Below are 22,528 nucleotides of genomic sequence, written 5' to 3' on the forward strand. Positions count from 1 at the left end.
ACACACACACATCAGTGCTCGCTCTCTTTCTCTCTCTTTCTCACACACACCAGTGCTGTCTCTCTCTCATTCTCTCTCTTTTTCTCTCTCTCACACACACCAGTGCTCTCTCTCACACACACACATCAGTGCTCGCTCTCTCTCTTACACACACATACACACCAGTGCTGTCTCTCTCTCATTCTCCTCTCACACACCAGTGCCCTTTCTCTCTCTCTCACACACACACACACCAGTGCTCTCTCTTCTCTCTCTCTCTCTCTCTCTCTCTCTCTCTCTCTCTCTCTCTCTCTCTCACACACACACACACACACACACACACACACACACCAGTGCTGTTCCGCCTGTGATCAGCAGACTCCCTCTGTCCCTACTTTGGGTTGAGTGCATGAGAATTTGAAATGAGACTTGTATGGATACGGATAGAGGCATGACATTCTCTGAGCTCAGGAGAGGCCATAAACCTAGCCAGCTTCACCTGCCTTGCTGGACACCACTTTCTGCAGGACAGAGTTGGCAACTAGATGGGGCCAAAAACTTCCCACAAAATCCAGGCTACCCAGGCTGGGCTCTACCTCAGAGGGTGCATGTCTGAGATCCTGAGTTCCATTCCCAGCACTGAAAGCAACAACAACAACAACAAAAAAAAAAACAAACAAATCAGGCTGTCAGTGTCTAGCCCCTCAGCTGAGACCAACCTCCAGCCTTGCCTTCTAGGGAGAGAACGTGTTCTTCCTGGTAACCAACTTCCTCGTGACACCAGCTCAAGTCCAGGGCAGATGCCCAGAGGTAAGCTTGTCCAGAGTTTCTAACATACCCCCATTTCTCTCATCAGCCCTGTCCCCTTTCTCCTTCAAACATGCCTCAAAGCTCAGTCCCAGCTTGGTATATCTATCCCAGGCAAAGGACTACACTTTTCTAGAAGTCATTTCACTGAGTCTTTACATCCACTGTGCACCAGGAATACTTTAATTCCCATTAAACAGGTGATTAGGGCTACACATGTCCAATCACTTGTCCAAGGGTACCTCAAGTATGGGTTACAGGCATAGTATATGAGGATACCCCTTGGGGTCTCCAACCTTTACAACACCAGACCTCTGAGTGGGACAGTGTCATTGAAATGTCCAGTGTCTTTTCCATGTTGGTCCTGCCTCTGAGTTACAGTCAGGCACACACTCATCTGAGCACTAATGGCAAGAGGCAGGCTGGAAGATCACCTCTCCTCTTTGCCAGTTTTTATTAGTGTATCTAGAGTCTGATACCATCTGGGGGACAAGCTGGCACACTTTGCTTTTGCCTTCCGGTAATATATGATCTCTGGATGTTTTTCAGCCCAACTGTTCTCCTGTTCGAACCTTCTCCCCGATTCTTAGATTCTGATGCAGCCATGGGGGCATCCACATGCCCACTCCCAATCTCACCTTTCCCCCTTGTCTGAGAATATTCCAGACAATCTTTCAAAGAGCACATTAGCTCTCACCAACCAAGGCTTCTATGTGAACAGTTAAGATCCATCCCATATTATGTGCACCACATTCAAGGCCAGCCTCTGCTCAACAGAACTCCAGGCTCTGGTATTTGATCACATTACAGTTTCAGGGGCTGTCACATGTCCGTGGTTGACGCCTTATCCACAAAGGAGGTGGCATATGTGTACAAAGGATGATTCTCCCTCAGGGAACCTAGACCATATTCACACCTCTAGATGCTTAGAACACATCGATTCCAGGTTCAGCATGTAGACAGCTCTAAAATGTCACCAAACCTACACGTCAACTTCTTAGAAAGCACATGGTCCTTCCTCTTTCCCTGTCTGAGGCTCCTGATTGTTCTTATAAGCTTCTAGTAATGGACAGTTGCTCACCAGACCTGATGACCAGGTTTCCTGAGAATAACCAGAGTTCTTGCCGGCTCTTCTTGGAAGATTGGTGCCCTGGTTCCTCCAAGCAAATGCTCAAGAATTCCAAGTGTCATATCCCTCTGCAGACCTCTCTTGACACTCCCCCTCCCCAGCACAGCATCTAAGATAGGGCCTGTGCTGGGCTGGCAGAGCTCCAACCGCCTGTACCTCATGTAGCAGGTACTGTCCAGCTAAGGCAGCAGCTTCCATGATGCTCATACAGGGCAGAGGCCGCAGTGTGGAGACTCAGGGAAGTGCATGGACTATCTTAAAGGATTTAAGCTGGTGATAGGGATCAGTGTGGCTGCAGCAGGATGCCTAGGCCGAAAGAGCCTCATGGGCAGAGGCCATGTTTAAGGGAATGAGGTGTTTCAGGATACGTTCCTGCTGCTCAGCGTGGCTGGAGCATAGCTCTGGGCTAGGTTATGGAAAGGACAGCCCAAGATCTCTTGGACCCTCTGAGTTTGGCTAAGAAGCTGGGCTTGGTGTATGAGCAGAAGGTAGCCAGAATGAGTGCATGGGAGAGCCCCTCAGCCTCTCATCTTTCAGGCTGCTGGGTAGAGGCACCCACCTCTTATCACAAAGTCTGAGAGGAGTCTGAAGGACTTGGAGACTTGGGACAGCAGAACAGAGAAGGTAGCTGTCCTCTGACCTTGGGTCCTAGCCCATCCTTCACAAAAGTCCTAAGTCTCCTTCTGAATTTTCAATCCCTCAGGTATTCTTGCTTCCGTGGTATTGTGGTCTTCCTGGAGTTCCCTACGAACTAAACCCCCATCAGGGTCCTGAAGCTCAAGGCTGCTTCCTCTCTTAGGTCAGGGACCCCCAGGAAGCTCACCTACCTTTCCTTTGTAGTGCCCCCCACATGACTCTTTGGCCTTCTGTAGACACAATGTCCATGTTTGGCAGAAAAGACTGGCCCTGGAGGGAAGGGGGTTTTCCATCCTGCATAGGTCCCTATGGCCTTAGGTCCTGCTCTTTGATAGCTACACCTACCACATACTGAGTGTCACCAGTTTTTCCTTCGGTGGTACTTTAGCACCCCACCCCTGCTCTGTTATCCCAGCTGGACAGAAGAGCTGGACCTCAGTGACCTATGAGGAACAGAACTGTCAGGAGGTCAGTGCTCTGATCTAGGCAAACAGCCCTGTACCACCATTTCACCATGTTGCTGATGGCTCTTCCCTCCTAGGTTGTAGTTTGTACCTTCCCTATGCTTCCAGAGCCAGGCTGCCCGGGAGGAAGCTGGGGCTCTTGTCTTTGCAGTCTGTGATGCTGAGTCACAAAGAGGAGGCGTCCTCTGTGCTGTTGGTGACTAGGGTCTCTCTTACCTACCTCAGCATCCTTCTGTTCCTCTGTCTAACTGCTGGGCTGATGAAGACTGTCCCGAAGGGGAGACGGGGACATACAGCCATGGTAACTATGGGCTTGGACCTCGCATGCCTCTGCTAGAATGAGGGGAGGAGAGGGAATACTGGGGATCCCCAAATGAGGGCCCCGCTGAGCTTGTCTGTGCATCATCCCACTCTGCCAACAAGCTCATACCCCGGGACCTCCTCAGGATCTGTGGAGATCAGAGGGCTTGGAGCTCATTTTGTGTTTTCAAGGCATAAAAACTGGTCAGTGTGTGTTGTTCAATGGAACCCACAGGACCTGTGAGATCTGGAGTTGGTGCCCAGTGGAGAGCGGTGCTGTGCCCAGGTAAGTCTCTTCTCTCTCCCAGGGCAGGGTTCCAGGATAAGCAAAATGATGCCAGTATGCTATCTATTTTCAGGAAACCCCTGCTAGCTCAGGCCAAGAACTTCACACTCTTCATCAAAAATACTGTAACCTTCAGGAAGTTCAACTTCTCCAGGTAGCTTGGGCAGGTCTTGGCCGAGCCTAGATCCTTCATGCCTCTTGAGTCACCTGATCATTATCAATGTCCTTTCTAGAACCAATGCTTTAGATACCTGGGACAACACCTATTTCAAGCATTGTCTTTATGATCCACTCTCCAGTCCGTACTGCCCAGTGTTCCGCATTGGGGACCTTGTGGCCATGGCTGGAGGGGACTTTGAGGACCTGGCATTGCTGGTAAGTTATTTGGGGCAGAGTCCTGCAGCTCAGGGGTAGGCTCCCAGGACCATACACCAGTGTAACAGGATGTGTCGTGTACAGGGCGGTGCTGTGGGCATCAACGTTCACTGGGATTGCAACCTGGATGTGAAAGGCTCTGATTGCTGTCCCCAGTACTCCTTCCAGCTGCAGGAGAGGGGGTACAACTTCAGGTATGGCCGTAACTGCGCATGTGCTGGCTGCTGTTCCTGCTTCAGTGCCCCCTCCACCTATTTCCGTGGGACCACCAGAACAGAGCACACCCAGCTCCGACTCAGGGTTTCTGCTGTGTGTACCAGGATCCTGGACTGTTCCCAACCCCTAGGCTCCACCTCACTTGCCTGCTCCCCACCTGCAGATCTTTTCATGGCCTCTCCCAGATGACCCTGTTTCCCCAGAGCAAAGACCTTTTCATTTTTAATTTTCCTATGGGACTTTATCTTAAAAATTTCCCCAAAAAATTCTGTGAAAATAATTCAGACTAAGTAAAACAAATATTCATATACTTCTGACCTGGTTTCTTCATTGCTGTGAAGGGACATAATGACAATGGCAACTCTTATAAAGGAAACACTTCACTGGGGCTGGCTTGCAGTTTCAGAGATTTTGTCTATTATCATCATGGAAGGAAGCATGGTGGAGTGCGGGCAGACATGGTACTGGACGAGTCGAGAGTTCTACATCTTGATCTAAAGGCAGTAGACGGAGACTGTGTTCTACACTGGGCATAGCTTGAAGACAGGAGACCTCAAAACCCCACCTCCACAGTGCCATACTTCATCCAACAAGGCTACACCCACTCCAGCAAGGCCACACCTCTTAATAAATAGTGCCAGTCCTTGTGGGCCAAGCTTTCACATACATGAGTCTACGGGGGCCTTTCCTAGTCAAACCACCATACCTGGTTTGCTAGTGTTGCCTTTTCTTTCTTTCCCTGGCAGCACTGGGGATTGAACCTGTGGCCTCAAAACTATTTGAGAGTAAATATTAGATAGTGGGTGCTCACCCTTCCCAGTACTGTCAAGGAATGCTTCCACCATGGTCCCATTGTCACAGACAACTCTGGACATTGGGTAGGTGGTCATAGTACATGCTTGTGATTCCTAATCCCTGCCCGCAGGAGGCAGAGAAGGAGTAGAAGCTCAGAGTCATCCTTAGCTTTGTAGCTAGTCTGAGGCAACCTGGTGAAGGACAGGAGGAGGAGGGAAGGGAGGGAGGAAGAAGGAAGAAAGGGAGGGAGGGGAGGACAGAGGCGAGAGGAGAGAGAAGGAAGTAGGAAAAGGCTATTGGTAGATTAAATCTAACATTTTATATTTCCCCCACTGTGTTATTAGTGTTCCTGAATTTTTTATTTTCTGATCCCAGAAGCTCCCAGAGATCTTAAATTACAAATATTGTCATATCTTTTAGTTTTCCAAGAGATTCTTGGGCTCCTCCTGCCATGTAATATCATTTTATTATGCATAGTAGCAGGTGTGCACAGGTGGCCATAGGTCTAATGGTGGTGACTCACTGTGCTTGGCTCCCCACCTTATACAACCTTCTGCAGGTGGCTCTGCCTTCAGGCCCTTGCTGGCACCTCTCTGCTGGGTTGCCTTTACTGAAGGCCACCACAGCACCTGCATCAGCACCTACCTGCATCAGTACCTGCATCAGCACCCGCATCGCTTTCTTCCCTGGTTCTGTGCTGTAGGGTGTCCTTGCCTCAGAGTTCCGCCAGCCCTCACAGCTACCCCGCCTTCCTTCTGTCAGACCCATGCTGCCAGGATCTATCCCAGCATGCTTCATGCCTCTCTCTGACTCTCAGAAGCAGGGCTCTCCCTCCAGTCAGGCCCTGCTCAGGTTCTGACTTGCCTCCGCTGTCCTTAAAACCTATGTGGAGCAGGGCAGTGGTGGCGCATGCCTTTAATCCCAGCACTTGGGAGGCAGAGGCAGGCAGATTTCTGAGTTCGAGGCCAGCATGGTCTACAGAGTGAGTTCCAGGACAGCCAGGGCTACACAGAGAAGCCCTGTCTGGAAAAACCAAAACCAACCAACCAAACAAACAAACAAAACCTATGTGGAGCCTTAGCACTCAGAACCACGTAGAGTCTATGGATAAGCTAGCCTGGAATGCAGCAGGCAAACTGGAATCTTCTCTGCTATCCCCAGGACAGCCAATCACTGGTGGGCAGCCTCAGACGTGGAGGCCCGGAGCCTTCTCAAGCTCTATGGGATCCGTTTTGACATTCTTGTCACTGGGCAGGTAAAGTTCAGACCAGGGGAAAGATTTGTGGAGGTTTGGGAAGACAGTCACAGTCCGAGAGGTTCATCCCAGGTCTCTCAGGCAGGGAAGTTTGCGATCATCCCTACGGCCATCACAGTGGGCACAGGAGCAGCTTGGCTGGGCATGGTGAGTTTAATCGCCTAAGGTTCTCTTTGGCTGCAGTCACCACCAGCCAGGGCTTGCCGGTGCCTGCTGGAGCTGCATATTGTTTCCTGGGTAGGGGCTTGGCTGGTGTAAGGAGGGCAAGTTGAGAACTCTGGAACATGATAGGTCCTGCCTCTTCCAGGTCACCTTCCTCTGTGACCTGCTGCTACTGTACGTGGATAGAGAAGCCGGTTTCTACTGGAAGACCAAATATGAAGAGGTGAGTTGTGGGTCTGCTTGTGTCCCAGAGCTGAGGTCACTCTGCCTGAACACTGGGTTCTGTCACACTTTGGGGGAGAAATGTTAGCTTGATTCCTAATCTGTTGATTTTGTAGGCGAGAGCCCCAAAGGCCACTCCCAACAGTGCATAGACCGAGTCAGCTTCCTCACCTGCTAACCCTGCTGCCCAAGTGTCCTAGGACTGGTTCGCACCTGCCCCACGTCTGCTGCTGCTGGGGTCCAGGCATCCACGCACCGGTGGCCTGTCCGGATGGCTGTCATCCACTGGCCTGTTCATTCCCGAGGCTTACATCCTCTCCCTGCTAGTTAAAGTTTAGGGCTTGGGAAGGAGGAGGGTTCTGGCTTGGGAACATGGAGGACAAAGCTTTAGTAGGATTGGAGAAGGGGTTGGGGTAATTCCACCAGACTCCGCACGGAGACTCTCTCCTAGGTCCAGCCAGAGGGGGTGAGGAGTGGCGTGGTAATGTGGCTGGTATCCTTGGAACTTTACGTACATCTGCCGGGGGGACTCTGCCATCCAACTCGAGCCCCAGTCCCCGACCTGGTGCTGGTTACCAGGTTTCTCAGAAGCCTAAGGTGAGAGAAGTTGCATGTCTAGGATTTACTGCCATCCAGTCAGTCCTGGCAACCTCAACCTACTCTGAAGCACCTGCCTGCCAGAGCCCTAACTCTGGCCCCAGCCAGAGTGCCCTAGTTTTGGGGTATGATCTCCATGAAGCACACTGAGGTTCCTTAGGGCCGGTTGGTTCTGGATCTATAACCACGGGAGGCCTTTATTCTTCCTTCAGTGAGACGTTCCCCATGTACCAGAGCCCATAGAAAGGATGGCAAGGATGAGCTGCAGAAACTTTCTTGGTCCAAGTGTGGGGCACAGTTTAGGAAGCGTGCATCTGGGAAGTAAAGAGGCAGTTTTGTTGTGCGTGTGTGGTCACCGAGAGGATAGCAAGGCTGAGGTGAAAACAGCTGAGATCTCCAGGCTTTCACAGCCTCCACAACACCTTTGGAGTTCCTGGCTGCCACTCAGCTCTGGGGACTGTGGCCTGCAAAGGGCTAGGGTGGGAAGGCATAGCTCCTGGAGGTGATTCATGTGGACACAATAGTCCCCGGGGGGGGGGTGTCCAAAGAACCCTGATATTATTTCTGAAGTAAAGTTTGCCAAAGCAAGCAGCTTTCTGTGTAGTTCTTAAAGGGAAGAAGGAGAAAAAGGAGGTGGCTACCTCAGACAGAGCCCAGCCATGGGGACCCCAGGGGGAGGCTCAGAGTAGACCTAGGGCTTTCTCCCTCTCTGAACTGTAGCCGTACAGCCACCTCCTAGTCTGGAAGTATGGATGCTGCCCCAAGTACCCATGCATCCATGCATACCCAAGAGTGCACTCGTGTACTAATCCAAGCCCACCTCCCAGGGACAGTGCTGCCCTGGAGATTACTAGGTAGCAGAGAACCCAAGGGCTCCATCTGAAGACATTTCCAGGGTAGACAGAGACAATAAGAGACTGAGATGTGGCCAGAAGCCTGAGTTTAGAAACATTGGTCAACTCAGTCTGTACAGAGTGTGTACCGCAAGGATGGCGTGCAGGAATGTGCTGGGGAGAGTGTCTTGGGGGCATGTGCTTGTTCAGTGCATATCAATGTCCCTAGGCAGACCTTGGGCACATGTTTTGAGCCCTGGGAGCCCAGGACAATGAAAAGATGCTGACACCCCATGTCTTTTTGAATTAGCTATTTTGAGTCCAGGTTGCGATATATATTCCCTGCTAGAGAACATGTCAGGGGTCTGGGGGGCTATATGTCAGTAGTGGAATGCTTGTCTGACAATCTCAAGGCCCTGGCTCCTGTCTCAAGTACCACATGCACACGTGCACACACACACACACACACACACACACACACACACATACTCGCACACTCACATGTGAACATACATCTGTGCACACATGCATACATACACACACACACACACACACACACACACACACGCTTGCTGAGAACATGTCAGAAATCTGTTCCTGCCTTGTCACATGCCCCTCTTCACATCACGCATGACACTTTCCTTCTCAGAGAGACTCTGGCAGGCCTTCTGTGTCTCTGCTGTGGACTAGGGACAATCGCTTGGCTCTCCAGGCAGGTGAGAACTCAGTGCTATGAAGAATACCACAGCGTACATGACAGCTGGTCACAACACTAGCTGATTAGTTATTATTCTGGGTCTCAGGGGCTGAAGCTGCTTCCCTACCCACTCTGCCCCATCTTCCCAGGTATCCAGAGTTTAATCATAAACAGGAAGACAGTGGGCAACAAGTCCACACCAGCCACTAGCCACAGCCTCTTCCACGATAACTGAAGACTCCGTTCCTCTGTTGAGGCTCTGAGAACGCTCCCAGCCCAGTCTGGGCAGGCTTCAAACCTAAGCTTCCTTGAGTAGGCAGCTGCCAATTCTTCTGGACTCTGGATGTCGGGGATGTGGGGACCTCCATGAGCCAGCCTCCGCGGCCAGCTACTCAGTACAACCTGACTCCTGGGCTGGTGACTGGCTAGCGGGCTGCACAGCTTGCACAGTTTCCTCCAGACTGCCGCTGGGAAAGACCACGTAGTGTGCAGTAGTCAACTCCAATGGTTCCCTCAGGTTCTCCTTGCTGTGCCAGATGCCATAGCCAAAATACACGACAAGTCCTGCAGGAGTGGGCAAGAGCGTGAGGGGCAGGTCCCAACCCCACTCTTTGATCTTCCCATTGTCATAGACTTGGGTCCAAGCCCAGGCCCCACTCACCGACCAGCAGCCAGAAGATGAAGCGCAGCCAGGTCAGGTAGCTTAGCTTCAGCATGAGGCAAATGTTGAGAAGGATGCTGAGGGCTGGAGTCAGGGGCACCAAAGGGATCTGAGGGGACAAGGGTGAGTCTGAGCTTGGCCATAGGATGCATATGCCAGTCCAGGGCCTGACTGTGGAAATTCCACAGAACCCTTCCTCATCTCTGGAGACCTGGCTCCCACACCACGCAGGAAGCTGGAGCAAGAAAGAATGGACAAACCTAGCTCTCCCCAGCCCCATGAGCCCATGTGCATTCTCAGGTAGCCTAAGAGGCTGGGCAGAGGGAACAAGGAGGACCGAGAAGGGACAGTATCGGTGAGGCATGGGGTGTGTGGGGGGGTGTACCTGGAAAGTGTCTTGCTTCTTTTGCTGCTGGTGAGCCCCCAGGACCAGAAGGCTGGACAGAAAGACAGCACCACTGATGACCAGCAGCAAGACATAGCCCCACTGTGGGAGGTGCAGGTCCGAGTTCCCGAAGACCAGCACACACGCCAGAGAGATGGCTGAGGCTACCAAGATGCCAAGCGCCCAGGCCACAGCAGTTCCAGGGCTGCATCCATCCAGGAAGCCCAGGAAGGGCTTCAGGGCTGGCCGCAGCTGCCCAGGCTCAGACATTGAGGTCTGTGCAGCATCCACTAGCTGTATGTGGTCCGAGAAGGAGTCATACTTCTTAGCTGTGGGGCCAGGGCTGGCTAGGCAAGGGGAGCTGGGTGGAGAAGCTTTCTGGAAACGCAGCACAATGATGCTGGTGGCTACAAAGGTATAGGCCAGCAGGGTGCCAATGGATAGGAACTGGACCAATGCCTCAAGGTCCAGCAGCAGTGCCAGGAGAGCCATGAGGACCCCAAACACCAGGATTCCTACCACAGGCACCTGTGTCCGGGGGTGTACGCGGGCAAACACCTGGAAGAAGAGCCCATCAGCGGCCATGGCGTAGACAATGCGCGGCAGGGAGAAGAGGTTGCTGAGCAGGACTGTGTTCATGGCTGCAGCAGAGCATAGGGAGCAGTCAGTGTAGCAGATAAGCTCAGAGGGGGCCACTGCTAGGCTCACAGATACAATGTGTACTGAGGGTATTGGCTTCTCGCCTCCCACCTAGGACTGGGGCACTTCCGTTCAGGCCAATTAATGAACCATTTGAGAGCTTGAAGTCTGCCTGGAAAGGACCTGTAAGCATGTGCTCCCAGACTGATATTCTGTGCACAATTTGTGGGGAGAGGGTCTGCCAACAAGCCTGGGTTTTCCTGAACTCATTATACAAGTAGTAAAGCTGGGGCATGGATAGAAGTATTTTGAGTGATTTGGGGCAGGGCCCTCTACCTTGTCCCTTCCCACCCTGCCCAGAAGGGTCCCTTACCACAAATAGAGCCAACTGCTACAATGAAGCCAGCCCAGCGGTAGCCCCGCCTGTAGAAAGCGTCAGCAAGTGCCGAGTCAGGGTCCAGGCTGTGCCAAGGTACCATGAGGGTTAATACAGTGGAGACCAGAATATAGGCACCGGCTGCCAGGCCAAGGGAGATGGCAATGGCCATGGGCACTGCCCACCGTGGGTTTTTGGCCTCCTCACTGGAGGCAGCAATGACATCGAAGCCCACAAAGGCATAGAAACAGGTGGCTGTGCCAGCCAGGATGCCAGAGAAGCCGAAGGGTGCGAAACCACCTTCTTCTGCGCTCCAGTTGTAAGGACGGGCCAGGATGAAGCCCAGGACAATGATGAAGAGGATCACGATCAGACTGATGGCTGAGAATGTGTGGTTAAGCCAGGAGGAGACTCGGGCTCCACAGGAGACAAAGGCAGAAGCCACAAGTAAAATGCCAGCAGCCAGAAAATCTGGATAGTGGGCTAGGAAGGGCATCTGCCAGACACCCATGTGAGACTCTGTGAAGTTGCGAATTCTGTGGTTAAAGATGGCATCCAAATAGCCACTCCAGGCACGGGCCACAGCGGCACCTCCAATGAGGTATTCCAGAAGCACATTCCAGCCTATGAGGAATGCCCATATTTCCCCCATGGACACGTAGGTGAACAGGTATGCTGAGCCAGTGCGGGGCACACGGGCTCCAAACTCTGCATAGCATAGGGCCGCCAGCAGGGAGGCTACTGCGGCCACCAAAAAGGACAAGAGCACAGCAGGGCCTGCCATTTCCTTAGCCACTGTGCCTGTGAGCACATAGAGCCCAGATCCCACCATGCCACCCACACCCAGTAGGGTCAAGTCCAGTGTGGACAGGCAGCGCCGCAGTGATGTCTCCATGCTAGACTCTTCCAGTGGTTTTAGACGGTTCAGTTTCTGGCAGAGGCGTGCCAAACGGGCAGTACTGGGCAGTCCCCGGGCCATGGTAACACTGAGCCAGCTTCTGGAACCTACTGGGATAGACAGCAGGAATAACCAGCTATCCTCCATTCCTTCATAGCCCACCCCAGTCCTCGCCTCCTCTCCTTAGGAGGCCAGGACGGCTGCACCGTGGACCTACTTTAGAAGGCTTGAATGGGACGCGTGTCAGGGACTGTGGGCAGAGGGATAGAAAGCACGGAGGTCCTTCAGGGAGGAGCAGACCTGCAACGGACCTGCGAACCAGGTAGGTGGTTCTGTGGGTGAGTGGGAGGTCGTTTAAGAATAGGCTTGGAACAGGCTGCACCGTGAGCAAGAAGAAATGGGAGGCTTCCCTGGAGCACGGCCAGGTTGTCAGGACCCGGAACAGGAGCGGCTCCTGCAGCCCGGAACGTGGCCAAAGGGACACTCGGCCTCAGAGAAAAGCGATCATCCCCTCTTCTGCCAGGTTGGAGGATCAGCTCACCTGAGGCCAGGAGGCCAGGGCTGCAAGGGCCCCGGGAGTCCCGGATGTGAAAGCTGTGGTGCACCTCCCATCGGCATATGCTCCGCAGCTACGGCTGCTGAGGCTAGCTGCCTCCGCCAAGTCCCTGGGCCCCTAGACACCCAAGCCTTCTCTTGCATTTACATTCCCGCAGCAGCGGTCCCTCCAGACCCGCTGCGACCCACCTGCTGTCGCCGTCGTCGCTGCCACCGTGCGCACTGCGCCTGCCCCGCTAGTTTACAACGCCTGCGTGCAGGATCCGCCCCTTGCTGCCAGGCGCCAGATAAACCCGAGCCTCACAACTCAGATGAGATGATCCCTTGTCGGGTTCTGTACAGGGTCCCCGCACCGCGTCACATATCAGAATAACCCTCTAAGCGAGTAAACTTCCAACGTCCAGAGCTGACCAGGGTCCTAGGGCTTACTCCACATTTTATCCACCTCCCTTGGTGAGGAAGTCAGCTCGACCACCTGCTGAGCCCCTTCTCTGGGTCTAGGTTGGGGGTAGCGCCAAGCCTGATACCGCCCCCACAGCAGTTACTTTTCTTGATCTCCCCCTCACACACACTCCAACACAACTACAACTGGAAAACGTCCAGGTCCCCACCACGGGGTCTGCAAATGTACAGCACAGTGAGATGAAGACAGGGGTCTGGCAGAGTAACCTTGGCAATCTCTAAACCTCAGTGGAGTGACAATAAGCACCTTGCACAATAGGCAAGAGAGAGCAGCCTTCCAGATGTGTTCTGTGAATTGGAAGAATTTACAAAGCTATTGTCTGTCTGGTAGTGTCCCATAAAAAGACAGTAGCCGGCATCAGAAGACAGCTTGCAACTCTACAGCAGGAGTGCCCTATAGTCCCCCAAATGTCAGTGACAGCCTCAGAGCACTTGACAAGACTTGGACATTCTTAAGGGACTCCAGCGACTCGTGATAGCCACCAGCACTCTGTACTTCTCACCAGCGTTCCCACCATCAGGGTGCCTGGGTCAGCTCCAGCATAAAATCTCCAGAGTCCACTTATGCTTAGCTCTGAGAAGTCCTTTTCTTTCTGTTCTTCTCAGATTGAAAACAAAGATGGCAGCTGGGCAGGGTGACCTATGACTGAAATCCTGGCACTTGGAGGATCAAAAGATTGAAGATCATGTACAAGTATGTATATGTAGTTCTCATATATGTATGTGTGGCAATACATATGTGATGAGGTGTTGACTTGTTGACGGCGAGACAATAGCCCAGCGAAGCCAAATCGGGTAAAACCAAGGCAGGCACATTTCTCCCAGAACTTTATATATTTAATCTACAATACATATCTAATGTAATTAGTATGTATATGTAATAAAATAAACATACAACTCTTTAATATATACTTGATTATATATGACGATGATAGAGTGATATAAATATACTACTAAAAATCTATAAAATTCATGCACATGAATGTTCAAGTTTATGGGTGATTACCAGAATCTTAAGATGCAGTCTGCATGACTTGCTCAGATGAGGACAAAGTGGTTGGATAACATTCCAGATATACAAGGACACTTGGAACACTGTGACCTCCTGATAGCAGACATCATCTGAAGGTACTGCTACTGTTTAGGGCACTACCCCATCTCCTCACCCTCACTTCCTGGACTTAACCAAGCCAGTGCTCCTCATCATGAGACACTTCCACAAAAGCCTGGGAAAACAAAGCAAGCAGACCAAGAGACCTGGGCGGTTCTGTATTGCGAACCTCACCCCCACCATAGGCACCAGCGTACAATTAGCATTTGGTGCTAAGGTTCTACATTCTAGTTACGAGGCTGAGCAAGTGCTGGACCTCAGTGAGCAAGGCCATGATGCGGAGCAGCCTTTTAAAGATGCTGTGAAGAGATAGCACCAGGGAAGACAGAGGAAGAAGCATTTCCCACTGATTCTGAAAGGCCTGGGGTACCTGACACAAAAAGGACAAAGACAGCACACGAGAAACAGAGCTCCCAGCCAATGATAGCCCATATTTGGGCAGATTCAGGACTCCTCACTAGCAAATCAGGGCCAGAGAGACAGCTCAGCAGGCAGACACTTGCTGCCAACCATGAACATTTGAGTTCCATTCTCTAAGCATGATGGAAAGAGAATTGACTGCAGTAAGTTGTCCTCTGACCTCTACATGTGTTCTGTGGCATGTGCATGCGTATGCACACACACACACACACACACACACACACATACATACTTGCACACACACTAACTAATAAGTCATTTTTAAGATTTTATTTGTATTTATTTATTTTAATTATGTGTATATGTGTGGGCAAGAGACATGTACAAGAGAATACAGTGCCCACACATGCCATAAGAGGACATCTGATCCCCTGGAGCTGGAGTTACAGGCAGTTGTAGCACCTGGTGTGGGTGCTGGGAACTGAACTTGGGTCCTATACAAGAGCAACATCTACTCTTAACCACTGAGGCATCTCTCCAGACCCTAGTTTATGTATTTTTATTTTATGCACGTTGGTGTTTTGTCTGCATGTATGTCTGTATTAGGGTACTGAATTCCCAGAGGCAGGAGTTACGGACAGTGTGAGTTGCCGGGTGAGTACTGGGAATCAAAGGCAGGTTTTCTGGAGGAGCGACTGCTGAGCAATCTCTAACCACTGAGCAATCTCTAACCACTGAGCAATCTCTAACCACTGAGCAATCTCTCTAGCCCTAAACATTTTTCAAAAGACAAAAATGCTAACAAATTAAACCCACACACGCACATGATCTGTCCCAAGAATGCAAAGTTGACTTGATATATAAAAAGCAATCTGTGTAATATACCATACTAATAAAATAAATAATCAAACTCACAAAACCATCTCAGTTGACACAGGAAAAATATTCAACGAGCTTGGTATTGGTTTGAATGAGAATGTTCCCCTCACCCCCTGTTTATATACTTGAATGCTTTGTCACCAGGTAGAGGCACTATTTGAGACTGATTAAAAGGTTCAGGAGGTGTGGCCTTGTTGAAGTTATGTCTCTGTGGGGACTGAGGGTTTCAAAAGCTTAGGCTCCAGCTCTCTGCCGGTGCATCAGAATGTAGCTCTCAGCTAGTGTTCCAGCACCATGCATACCACCATGTTTCCTTTGAACCTGTAAGCTGGCCACCAGTGAAGTGTTCTCTTTTGTAATACAAGAGACCTTGTATTGCCTTGGTCATGATGTTTTTCACAGCAACAGAATAGTAGCTAAGACTAAGTCTTTAACCATGTATAAAAAAATCCATAGCTACTGTAGTAAATGTCAGAAGACTGAATGTCCTTGCCTAAGGTTAATGATGGCATAAGGACATTCATAACCACACTTGTCCTAAGGCTACAGTGGTAGCTCCAGGCAAGGCAAGGAGGTGAAAAGAAATCAGTAAAAGAAGCCTGGAAGAGAAAGAAATAAAACTATCCTTATGAATATAAAGACCCAAGGAAACTATAATTTCAGAAAAAGCTGTAGAGCCGGGCGTGGTGGTACACACCTTTAGTCCAGCATTCTGGAGGCAGAGACAGGCAGATCTCCGAGTCTACAAAGTGAGTTCCAGGACAGGCAGAGCTCTACATAAAGAAACCCTATTTCAAAAAACAAAAACAAAATTTAAAAAAATGCATTAGAACTTATAAGTTCAGCAAAGATTAATACACAACAATAAATTGTATTTCTATACACTAATAATGTACTAACATAGACTGGAATTAGAGAAACAATTCTGTTCATAAAACATAAAACAAGACCCTTAGGATATACTCTAATGTATTCATTGTGTGTGCACGTGTGTGAACACATGCACATGTTGTGGCATGCATACGAAGGCTAGACAACTTTGTGAAGTCAGCTTTTGCCTCCACCTTGTGAAGGCCAAGTACATGTGGTTGTACACACTTGCAATCCAGCACTTGGGAGGTAAAGGTAGGAGGAGTAGGAGTTCAAGGTCATCCTATACAATGACCTTGTAGCCTGGAGTGGAACTTTTCCTTTTTAGTGATGCTAGGGATCAAACCCAGGATCTCCTGCATGGTTCTCGAGCTGCATCGGCAGCCAAGCTGCAAGATTTGCATTGCTAAGGCGCAACACCCCAGATTGCTATGCATACTCAGTGCAGTTCTCATAAAGCCTGAACCATCTAGCTTGCAAAAATTGTCAGGAAGATGCTAAAGTTAATATAAAGTGACAAGGGACACAGAATAGACAGAACACTCTTGGAAAATAACAGAATTGGAGAATTCACAATTTCTCATTTCTTTTTTTTTTTTTTTTTTTTTTTTTTTTTTTTTTTTTTTTTTTTTTGGTTTTTTGAGACAGGGTAGCCCTGGCTGTCCTGGTACTCACTCTGTAGACCAGGCTGGCCTCAAACTCAGAAATCTGCCTGCCTCTGCCTCCCAAGTGCTGGGATTAAAGGCATGCACCACCACTGCCCGGCACAATTCCTCATTTCTGTGAGTCAGATAATGTAGCTCAGTGGTAGAATGCTTGCCTAACACAAACAAGGCCTTGGGTTTGATCCCAGCACAAAAAACAGAAAACAATTTCTTCTTATTTCCTTCCTTCCTTCCTGTCTTTTTCTCCCTTTTTCTTTTCTTTCCCATCTTCCTTTCTTCTTTTTTTCTTGTTTGATATGTGTATGGGGGAAGGGGTTGTAAACAGAATCTCACTCTGTAGTCCAGGCTGACATGAAACATAGACCAGGCTGGCCTTGAAGGCACGACAATTTGCCTATCTCAGGTGGTTGTGAGTTGCCATTCAGGTGCTGGGAACTGGATCTAGGACCCCTGCAAAAGCAGCAAGTTCTCTTAACCGCAAGCCATCTCTGCACCTCCAGTTTCTGTTATTTATTTATTTATTTAGAGACAGGCTCTCACAGTTTAGCCCTGGTTAGCCTGGTACTTGTTATATAGGAGGGATTGGCCTCAAACTCAGGTGATCTGCCTGCATTCTGAGTGCTGGAATTAAAGGTAAACACCACCACACCTGGACTCAGTTCCCAATTTTCATTTTATTTTTAGAAAGAGTTATATATTTTATGTTTATGTGTATGAGTGTCTTGCCTGCATGTATATATGTATGTCCACACATGCATGTCTGCTGAGGACAGCAGAGGGCCTTGGATCTTCTGGAACTGGAGTGACGGATGGCCACGAGTCACCGTGCTGGTGCTAGGAACCAAACCTGGGTCCTCTGAAAGCACTTCGTGTTCTTAGCCACTCCAGCCCCTAAGTTCCTGATTTTTAAACTGACTTCAAAGTCACAATAATTAGCATGAGTATTAGCATATGTATAGGCATAGACTTTAACTGACTAGAATTAAAAATCTAGAAATCAGCCTGGACCTGGCAGTATATGTATGACTTTAATCCCAGGAGGAGGGAGGCAGAGGCCGGTGGATCTCAGAGTTTGAGGCCAGCCTGGTCTACATAGTGAGTTTTAGGACAACCAGAGCTGCTCAGAGAAACCCTGCCTCAAAAAAATCTCAGGATTCAATCCTTAGACTTAGGATCAGTTGGTTTTTAGAATAGACTTTAATTATGAGAGAAATTTTAAGTTCACAGCAATATTGGACAGAAAGAACAGTAAGTTCCCAAAACGCCCTGCTCCCAAGTACATAGCCTTTTCTTACTGTTGATATAGGCACCAGAAAGGACACATTTCTTACAACCAATAACCCCCACGGACACTGTCATCCCCAGTCCACGGTTTATATTAGGGTTCCCCCCCATTGCTGTGCATCCCAGGAGTTCCAGCAGATTGTGTTTGCATGCATAGCTAGAGCATCATACAGAAGGCTTTCTGCCCTAAACCCTTCTCTACGCATCTAGTCTGCTTCTCTCTAAAGTCCCTGGGAAACACTCATTTTCATTATATTCATAACTAGTTCTCTCTCTCTCTCTCTCTCTCTCTCTTTCTTTCTTTCCTTCTCCCTCCCTCCCTCCCTCTCCCCCTCCCTCCCTCCCTCCCTCCCTCCCTCCCTCTCTCTCTCTCTTTCTCTCTTTCTCTCTGCCCAGGGCATGCAAATGACCTACCACCGAGTTACATTCTTAGCACTTTGATGCGAGTTACATTCTTAGCACTTTGATGATGATGATGATGATGATGATTTTGTTTGTTTACTGAAGACACGGTCTCACTCTCTGGAAATCACAGGATCGAACCTTTTCTCATCTTTCTGTCTCAGCCACCCAGGCCCAGGGGTTTTAGATAGGAGCCACCATGCCCCATCATAGTGGATGTTCTCTTGCCTCAGCCTTCTGAGGGGTGGGATTACAGGTGGGCAGCGCTATACGCAACTTATCTTTCTTAGACTATCAAGTGGTTGAAAATATATATTAGAGACAGAGAGATTGCTTCGTGGTGTGGAGTGTGTACTACCTTTGTAGAGGATTCCAGTTCAGTTCCCAGTATCCAGGTGGGTGGTGCACAATGGCATGTTGCTCCAGCTGCAGGGGAACTACTGCCCTCTCGTGGCCTCCTCAGGTACTGCATGCACATGCACTACTCCAACAGTAACACCTACACAAAAATCTATTCTATTCTATTCTATTCTATTCTATTCTATTCTTATTTTATTTAATTTTTCCTGACAAGGGTTTTTCTGTGTGGACCTGGCTGTCCTGGAACTTGATCTGTAGACCAGGCTGTTCTTGAACTCAGAGATCCACCTGCCTCTGCCTCCTGAGTGCTGTGATTAAAGGCATATGCCACTGCTGTCTGGCAACACAAAAAATTTTAAAAGAAAAATAATTACACAATATGGAGTCTTTTAGTTTTTCTGACTTAATAATATGTATTTATGATTCATCTATTTGGTCATTTGCTGGAAGGTTGCCTTCTTTGGTGGATTCCAAGTTTTAGAAAGTATGAATAATGCTTTTATAAATATTTATGAAAGGGTTTTGTCACTTCTATCAAAATAGAAGGCTTTTGTGCCACTCACTACTGAGAAAGTATAAAGACTTAGCGTATATCCTATGCCTTTGCTACCAGCACTCAGGCAGGAGGCAGAGGCAGGCAGATCTCTGTGAGTTTGAGGCTGGCCCAGTCTACATAGTGAGTTCCAGAACAATCAGGGCTACATAGTGAGAACCTGTCTCAAAAAAGAAAATAAAAAAGAAAGAATGAAAGGAAGAAAGAAAGAGGGGGAGGAGAAGAAGGGAGGCAAGGAGGGAGGAAGGGAGGAAGGGAAGAAGGAAAGGAAAGGGAAGGAAAGGAAAGGAAAGGAAAGGAAAGGAAAGGAAAGGAAAGGAAAGGAAAGGGAGGTCCGACAGGGGAAAAGAAGGCCGCATATGAGAGGCCCTATGCTCTAGTCCCCCATCCCACCAAGGACAAACAGCTTCAACAATTAAGGCTGGCTTCATGCTTCCTTTACAACTGAAAATGGACTAGAACTCCTGATCTTCCTGCTTCTACTTCCTAAGTGAAACAACGTAAGTTAAAAACCATTAAAAGAAGGAGCAGGAGGCATGGCCCAGTGGCTGGAGGCATGGCCCAGTGGCTGAGGACATGGCCTAGTGGCTGAAGGCATGGTCCAGTGGCTGGAGACATGGCCCAGTGTCTAAAAACATGGCCCAGTGTCTAGAGACATGGCCCAGTGGCTGGAGACATGACCCAGTGGCTGGAGACATGGCCCAGTGTCTGGAGACATGACCCAGTGGCTGGAGACATGGCCCAGTGGCTGGAGACATGACCCAGTGGTTAAAAGCTCTTGCTGTTCCTGCAAAGAACCATGTTTGGTTCCTAGCACTCATGTCAGGAAGCCCACAACTACCTGTAATTCCAGAACTAGAGGATCCGGCACCTGTTTCTGGCCTCTGAGGAAACACACACACACACACACACACACACACACACACACACACACTACATTTTAAGAAATTTAAGATGATCAAAGAGAGATTTTGGTAGAGTGCTTGCCTAGTGTAGAGGAGGCCTTGGGAATCAGTCCTCATCCCCGGCATAAATTGGGCAGAGCAGTGCATGTCTATGGCCACAGCACGTGTGAGTGGGAGCCAAGAGGATCAGAACTTCAAGGTTATCCTTGACGACATAGTGAGCATATGGAATGTCAGGGGAGCCTGAAACACATGCGATTGTCTCAAAAACAAAGACAAGCACTTCCCCACAGCCTTGACTATCTGAATTGGATACCCACATCCCACGGTGGAGAAAGAGGCAGTCACCACATAATTCAGTTGCTTCCTCACAAATTCCTATTCTTTATCGAATGGACTAAATAAGTAGCTGTCCCTTGGGGGTCTTTATTTGTTTGAAAGCATTCCTCATGTAAATTGGTGTCTTATTATGTCTTTTTTCCTATTAATTTCTTATATATTGACTTAAGTCTCAGGCCAGGCTGTGACCCTCAGAGGGTGAAAGGAAGGCTTCCCCACTCCTTCATTTTCTGGTGAGGATGATGGGACCCCCATTTTCTCTGGGGATAAGATCCTAAGAGAATGAGCCTGAGTCAGAAGAAGGCCAAAGTCAACCCTGCTGGATTCTGTCTTGTTGATTGAGAGATGATTAAAATGGCCGCTTGTAACAATCAGCCCTTTGAAGTCTCGGTTTTGTGAGTGTCGCTATGAGTATTTATGGCTCATAATCCTCTGGCCGGAGCCTGCACTCAGTGTTTTTCTTATCTCTATTTTGCGTAGTTTACCGGAAGAAAAAATGATAAGATTCTTCTGGCTCCTTTCAGATCTTGAAGCCTTGGCTTTGTGGCCAGTGAGGAAGTTCTGTTCCCCATCGAGGAGTCCAAAGCAACAACCCACTGGAATCTGACACAAGGTGTCTCTTTGCTCCAAGATGCCAGTTCTCTGGGGACCTTCTCTTGATTACCTCAGTCTTACGTACCTTGTTAACAAGACGGACCTTGCTTCCTTAGGATATCTTTTTTTTTAAAAGATGTATTTATTTATTATATGTAAGTACACTGTAGCTGTCTTCAGATACCCCAAAAGAGGGCATCAGACCTCATTACAGATGGTTGTGAGCCACCATGTGGTTGCTGGGATTTGAACTCCTAACCTTCGGAAGAGCAGTCAGTGCTCTTAACCACTGAACCATTTCTCTAGCCCCTCCTTAGGATATCTTGAAAGAAACCCTGTTTCCTGTTTTTTGGTGTTTTGTCTTTTGGTTTTCTTCCAAACAGGATCTCATGTATCCCAGGCTGGTCTTAAGTAATGTAGCTTACTTAACAAAGCCTTGAACTCTTGACCCTCTTGTCTTGACCTACATAGCAAGATCTAGGCAGCCAGAAGCTGCATAGCTCCCTATTTCAAAACAAACTAATGAATCTCATCACTTACATACATCTGTGTCCATGGCCAGGGAAGCAGGGACTCCAACTGTCCACAGGCTCATTTGTCCTCTCCACAAAGGCCAACTACAGAGACAAGGGATGCTGTAGAGAGAGGTGACTTACTGTTGGTTGGAAAGAGGAAAAGATAAAAGGTCTCAGTGATGGGGGACAGGAGGAGCAGATGGGAGCTTCTTTACATTCTATGTTGTGAGAACACATGTGGATTCCATAGTACAGAGAATCGTCTGCACAGTGAGGCAGTCAGGAATGCCACACTGTTAATGGTGTGTATCCTGAGTAACCCTTTACCCTGGATGTAGGAACATTAGACTCAGAGTCCTTCCCTAACTTGGTGCATTTGGCGCACTCAAGCCCTCTGGTAAAGCCCCCTGCTTCTCTGTTTAGATACAAATATTTAGATGGTTAAATCTGGCTAGGCAAGATGGGACACACCTTTAATTCCAGCACTCAGGAGGCAGAGGCAGGCAGATTTCAGTTTAAGACCAGCCTGATCTAAGCAAGTTCCAAGCTGGCCAGGGATATATAGTGAGATGCTGTCTCAAAAACAAAAAATAAAAAACCAAACAACAACAACAAAAAAAAAACCCACAAAAACAAACAAACAAAAAAACAAAAACAAGGGCTGGAGAGATGGCTCAGTGGTTAAGAGCACTGACTGTTCTTCTAGAGGTCCTAAGTTCAATTCCCAGCAACCACATGGTGACTCACATCTGTAATGGGATTCGATGTCCTCTTCTGGTGTGTTTGAGGACAGCTACAATGTATTCATATACATAAAATAAATAAATCTTTTAAAAAGAGGGAGAGAAGCAATAAGGTTAAAAGGGTAAATAGAGGTGTACTTTTTGGGCTACTTTTTTGGGTTCTTATATCTACCACCCTTTTTTTTTTTTTGAGGCAGGGTTTCTCTATGTAGCCTTGGC

At 48.9% G+C, this 22,528-nt stretch overlaps 2 protein-coding genes across 3 annotated transcripts in view; one reads left to right on the forward strand and one right to left on the reverse strand.

The window, feature by feature from the left end:
• P2rx6 (purinergic receptor P2X 6) overlaps positions 1-7,811 on the forward strand; it is an 11,863-nt gene extending 4,052 nt beyond the window's left edge. The window contains exons 3-12 of one of the 2 annotated variants that reach the window (XM_031363286.1): positions 718-789; positions 3,241-3,316; positions 3,508-3,601; positions 3,675-3,755; positions 3,835-3,976; positions 4,061-4,170; positions 6,149-6,242; positions 6,324-6,389; positions 6,550-6,627; positions 6,743-7,811. In XM_031363286.1, the coding sequence (XP_031219146.1) occupies positions 718-789; positions 3,241-3,316; positions 3,508-3,601; positions 3,675-3,755; positions 3,835-3,976; positions 4,061-4,170; positions 6,149-6,242; positions 6,324-6,389; positions 6,550-6,627; positions 6,743-6,778 (849 nt within the window). In that variant the 3' untranslated portion in view covers positions 6,779-7,811. The remainder of the gene's footprint in view (positions 1-717; positions 790-3,240; positions 3,317-3,507; positions 3,602-3,674; positions 3,756-3,834; positions 3,977-4,060; positions 4,171-6,148; positions 6,243-6,323; positions 6,390-6,549; positions 6,628-6,742) is intronic. The other variant, XM_031363288.1, reaches the window with a different exon arrangement.
• A 995-nt stretch (positions 7,812-8,806) lies between these two features.
• Positions 8,807-12,442, reverse strand: Slc7a4 (solute carrier family 7 member 4). Its single transcript, XM_031363285.1, is given in 6 exon segments — positions 8,807-9,317; positions 9,415-9,523; positions 9,800-10,440; positions 10,812-11,819; positions 12,254-12,288; positions 12,290-12,442. Coding segments are annotated over 6 exon segments (2,091 nt in total). The 5' UTR covers positions 12,412-12,442; the 3' UTR covers positions 8,807-9,141.
• Positions 12,443-22,528: the final 10,086 nt, after the last annotated feature.

The sequence above is a fragment of the Mastomys coucha genome, unplaced genomic scaffold (assembly GCF_008632895.1).
Source record: "Mastomys coucha isolate ucsf_1 unplaced genomic scaffold, UCSF_Mcou_1 pScaffold12, whole genome shotgun sequence".
Taxonomy (NCBI): domain Eukaryota; kingdom Metazoa; phylum Chordata; class Mammalia; order Rodentia; family Muridae; genus Mastomys; species Mastomys coucha.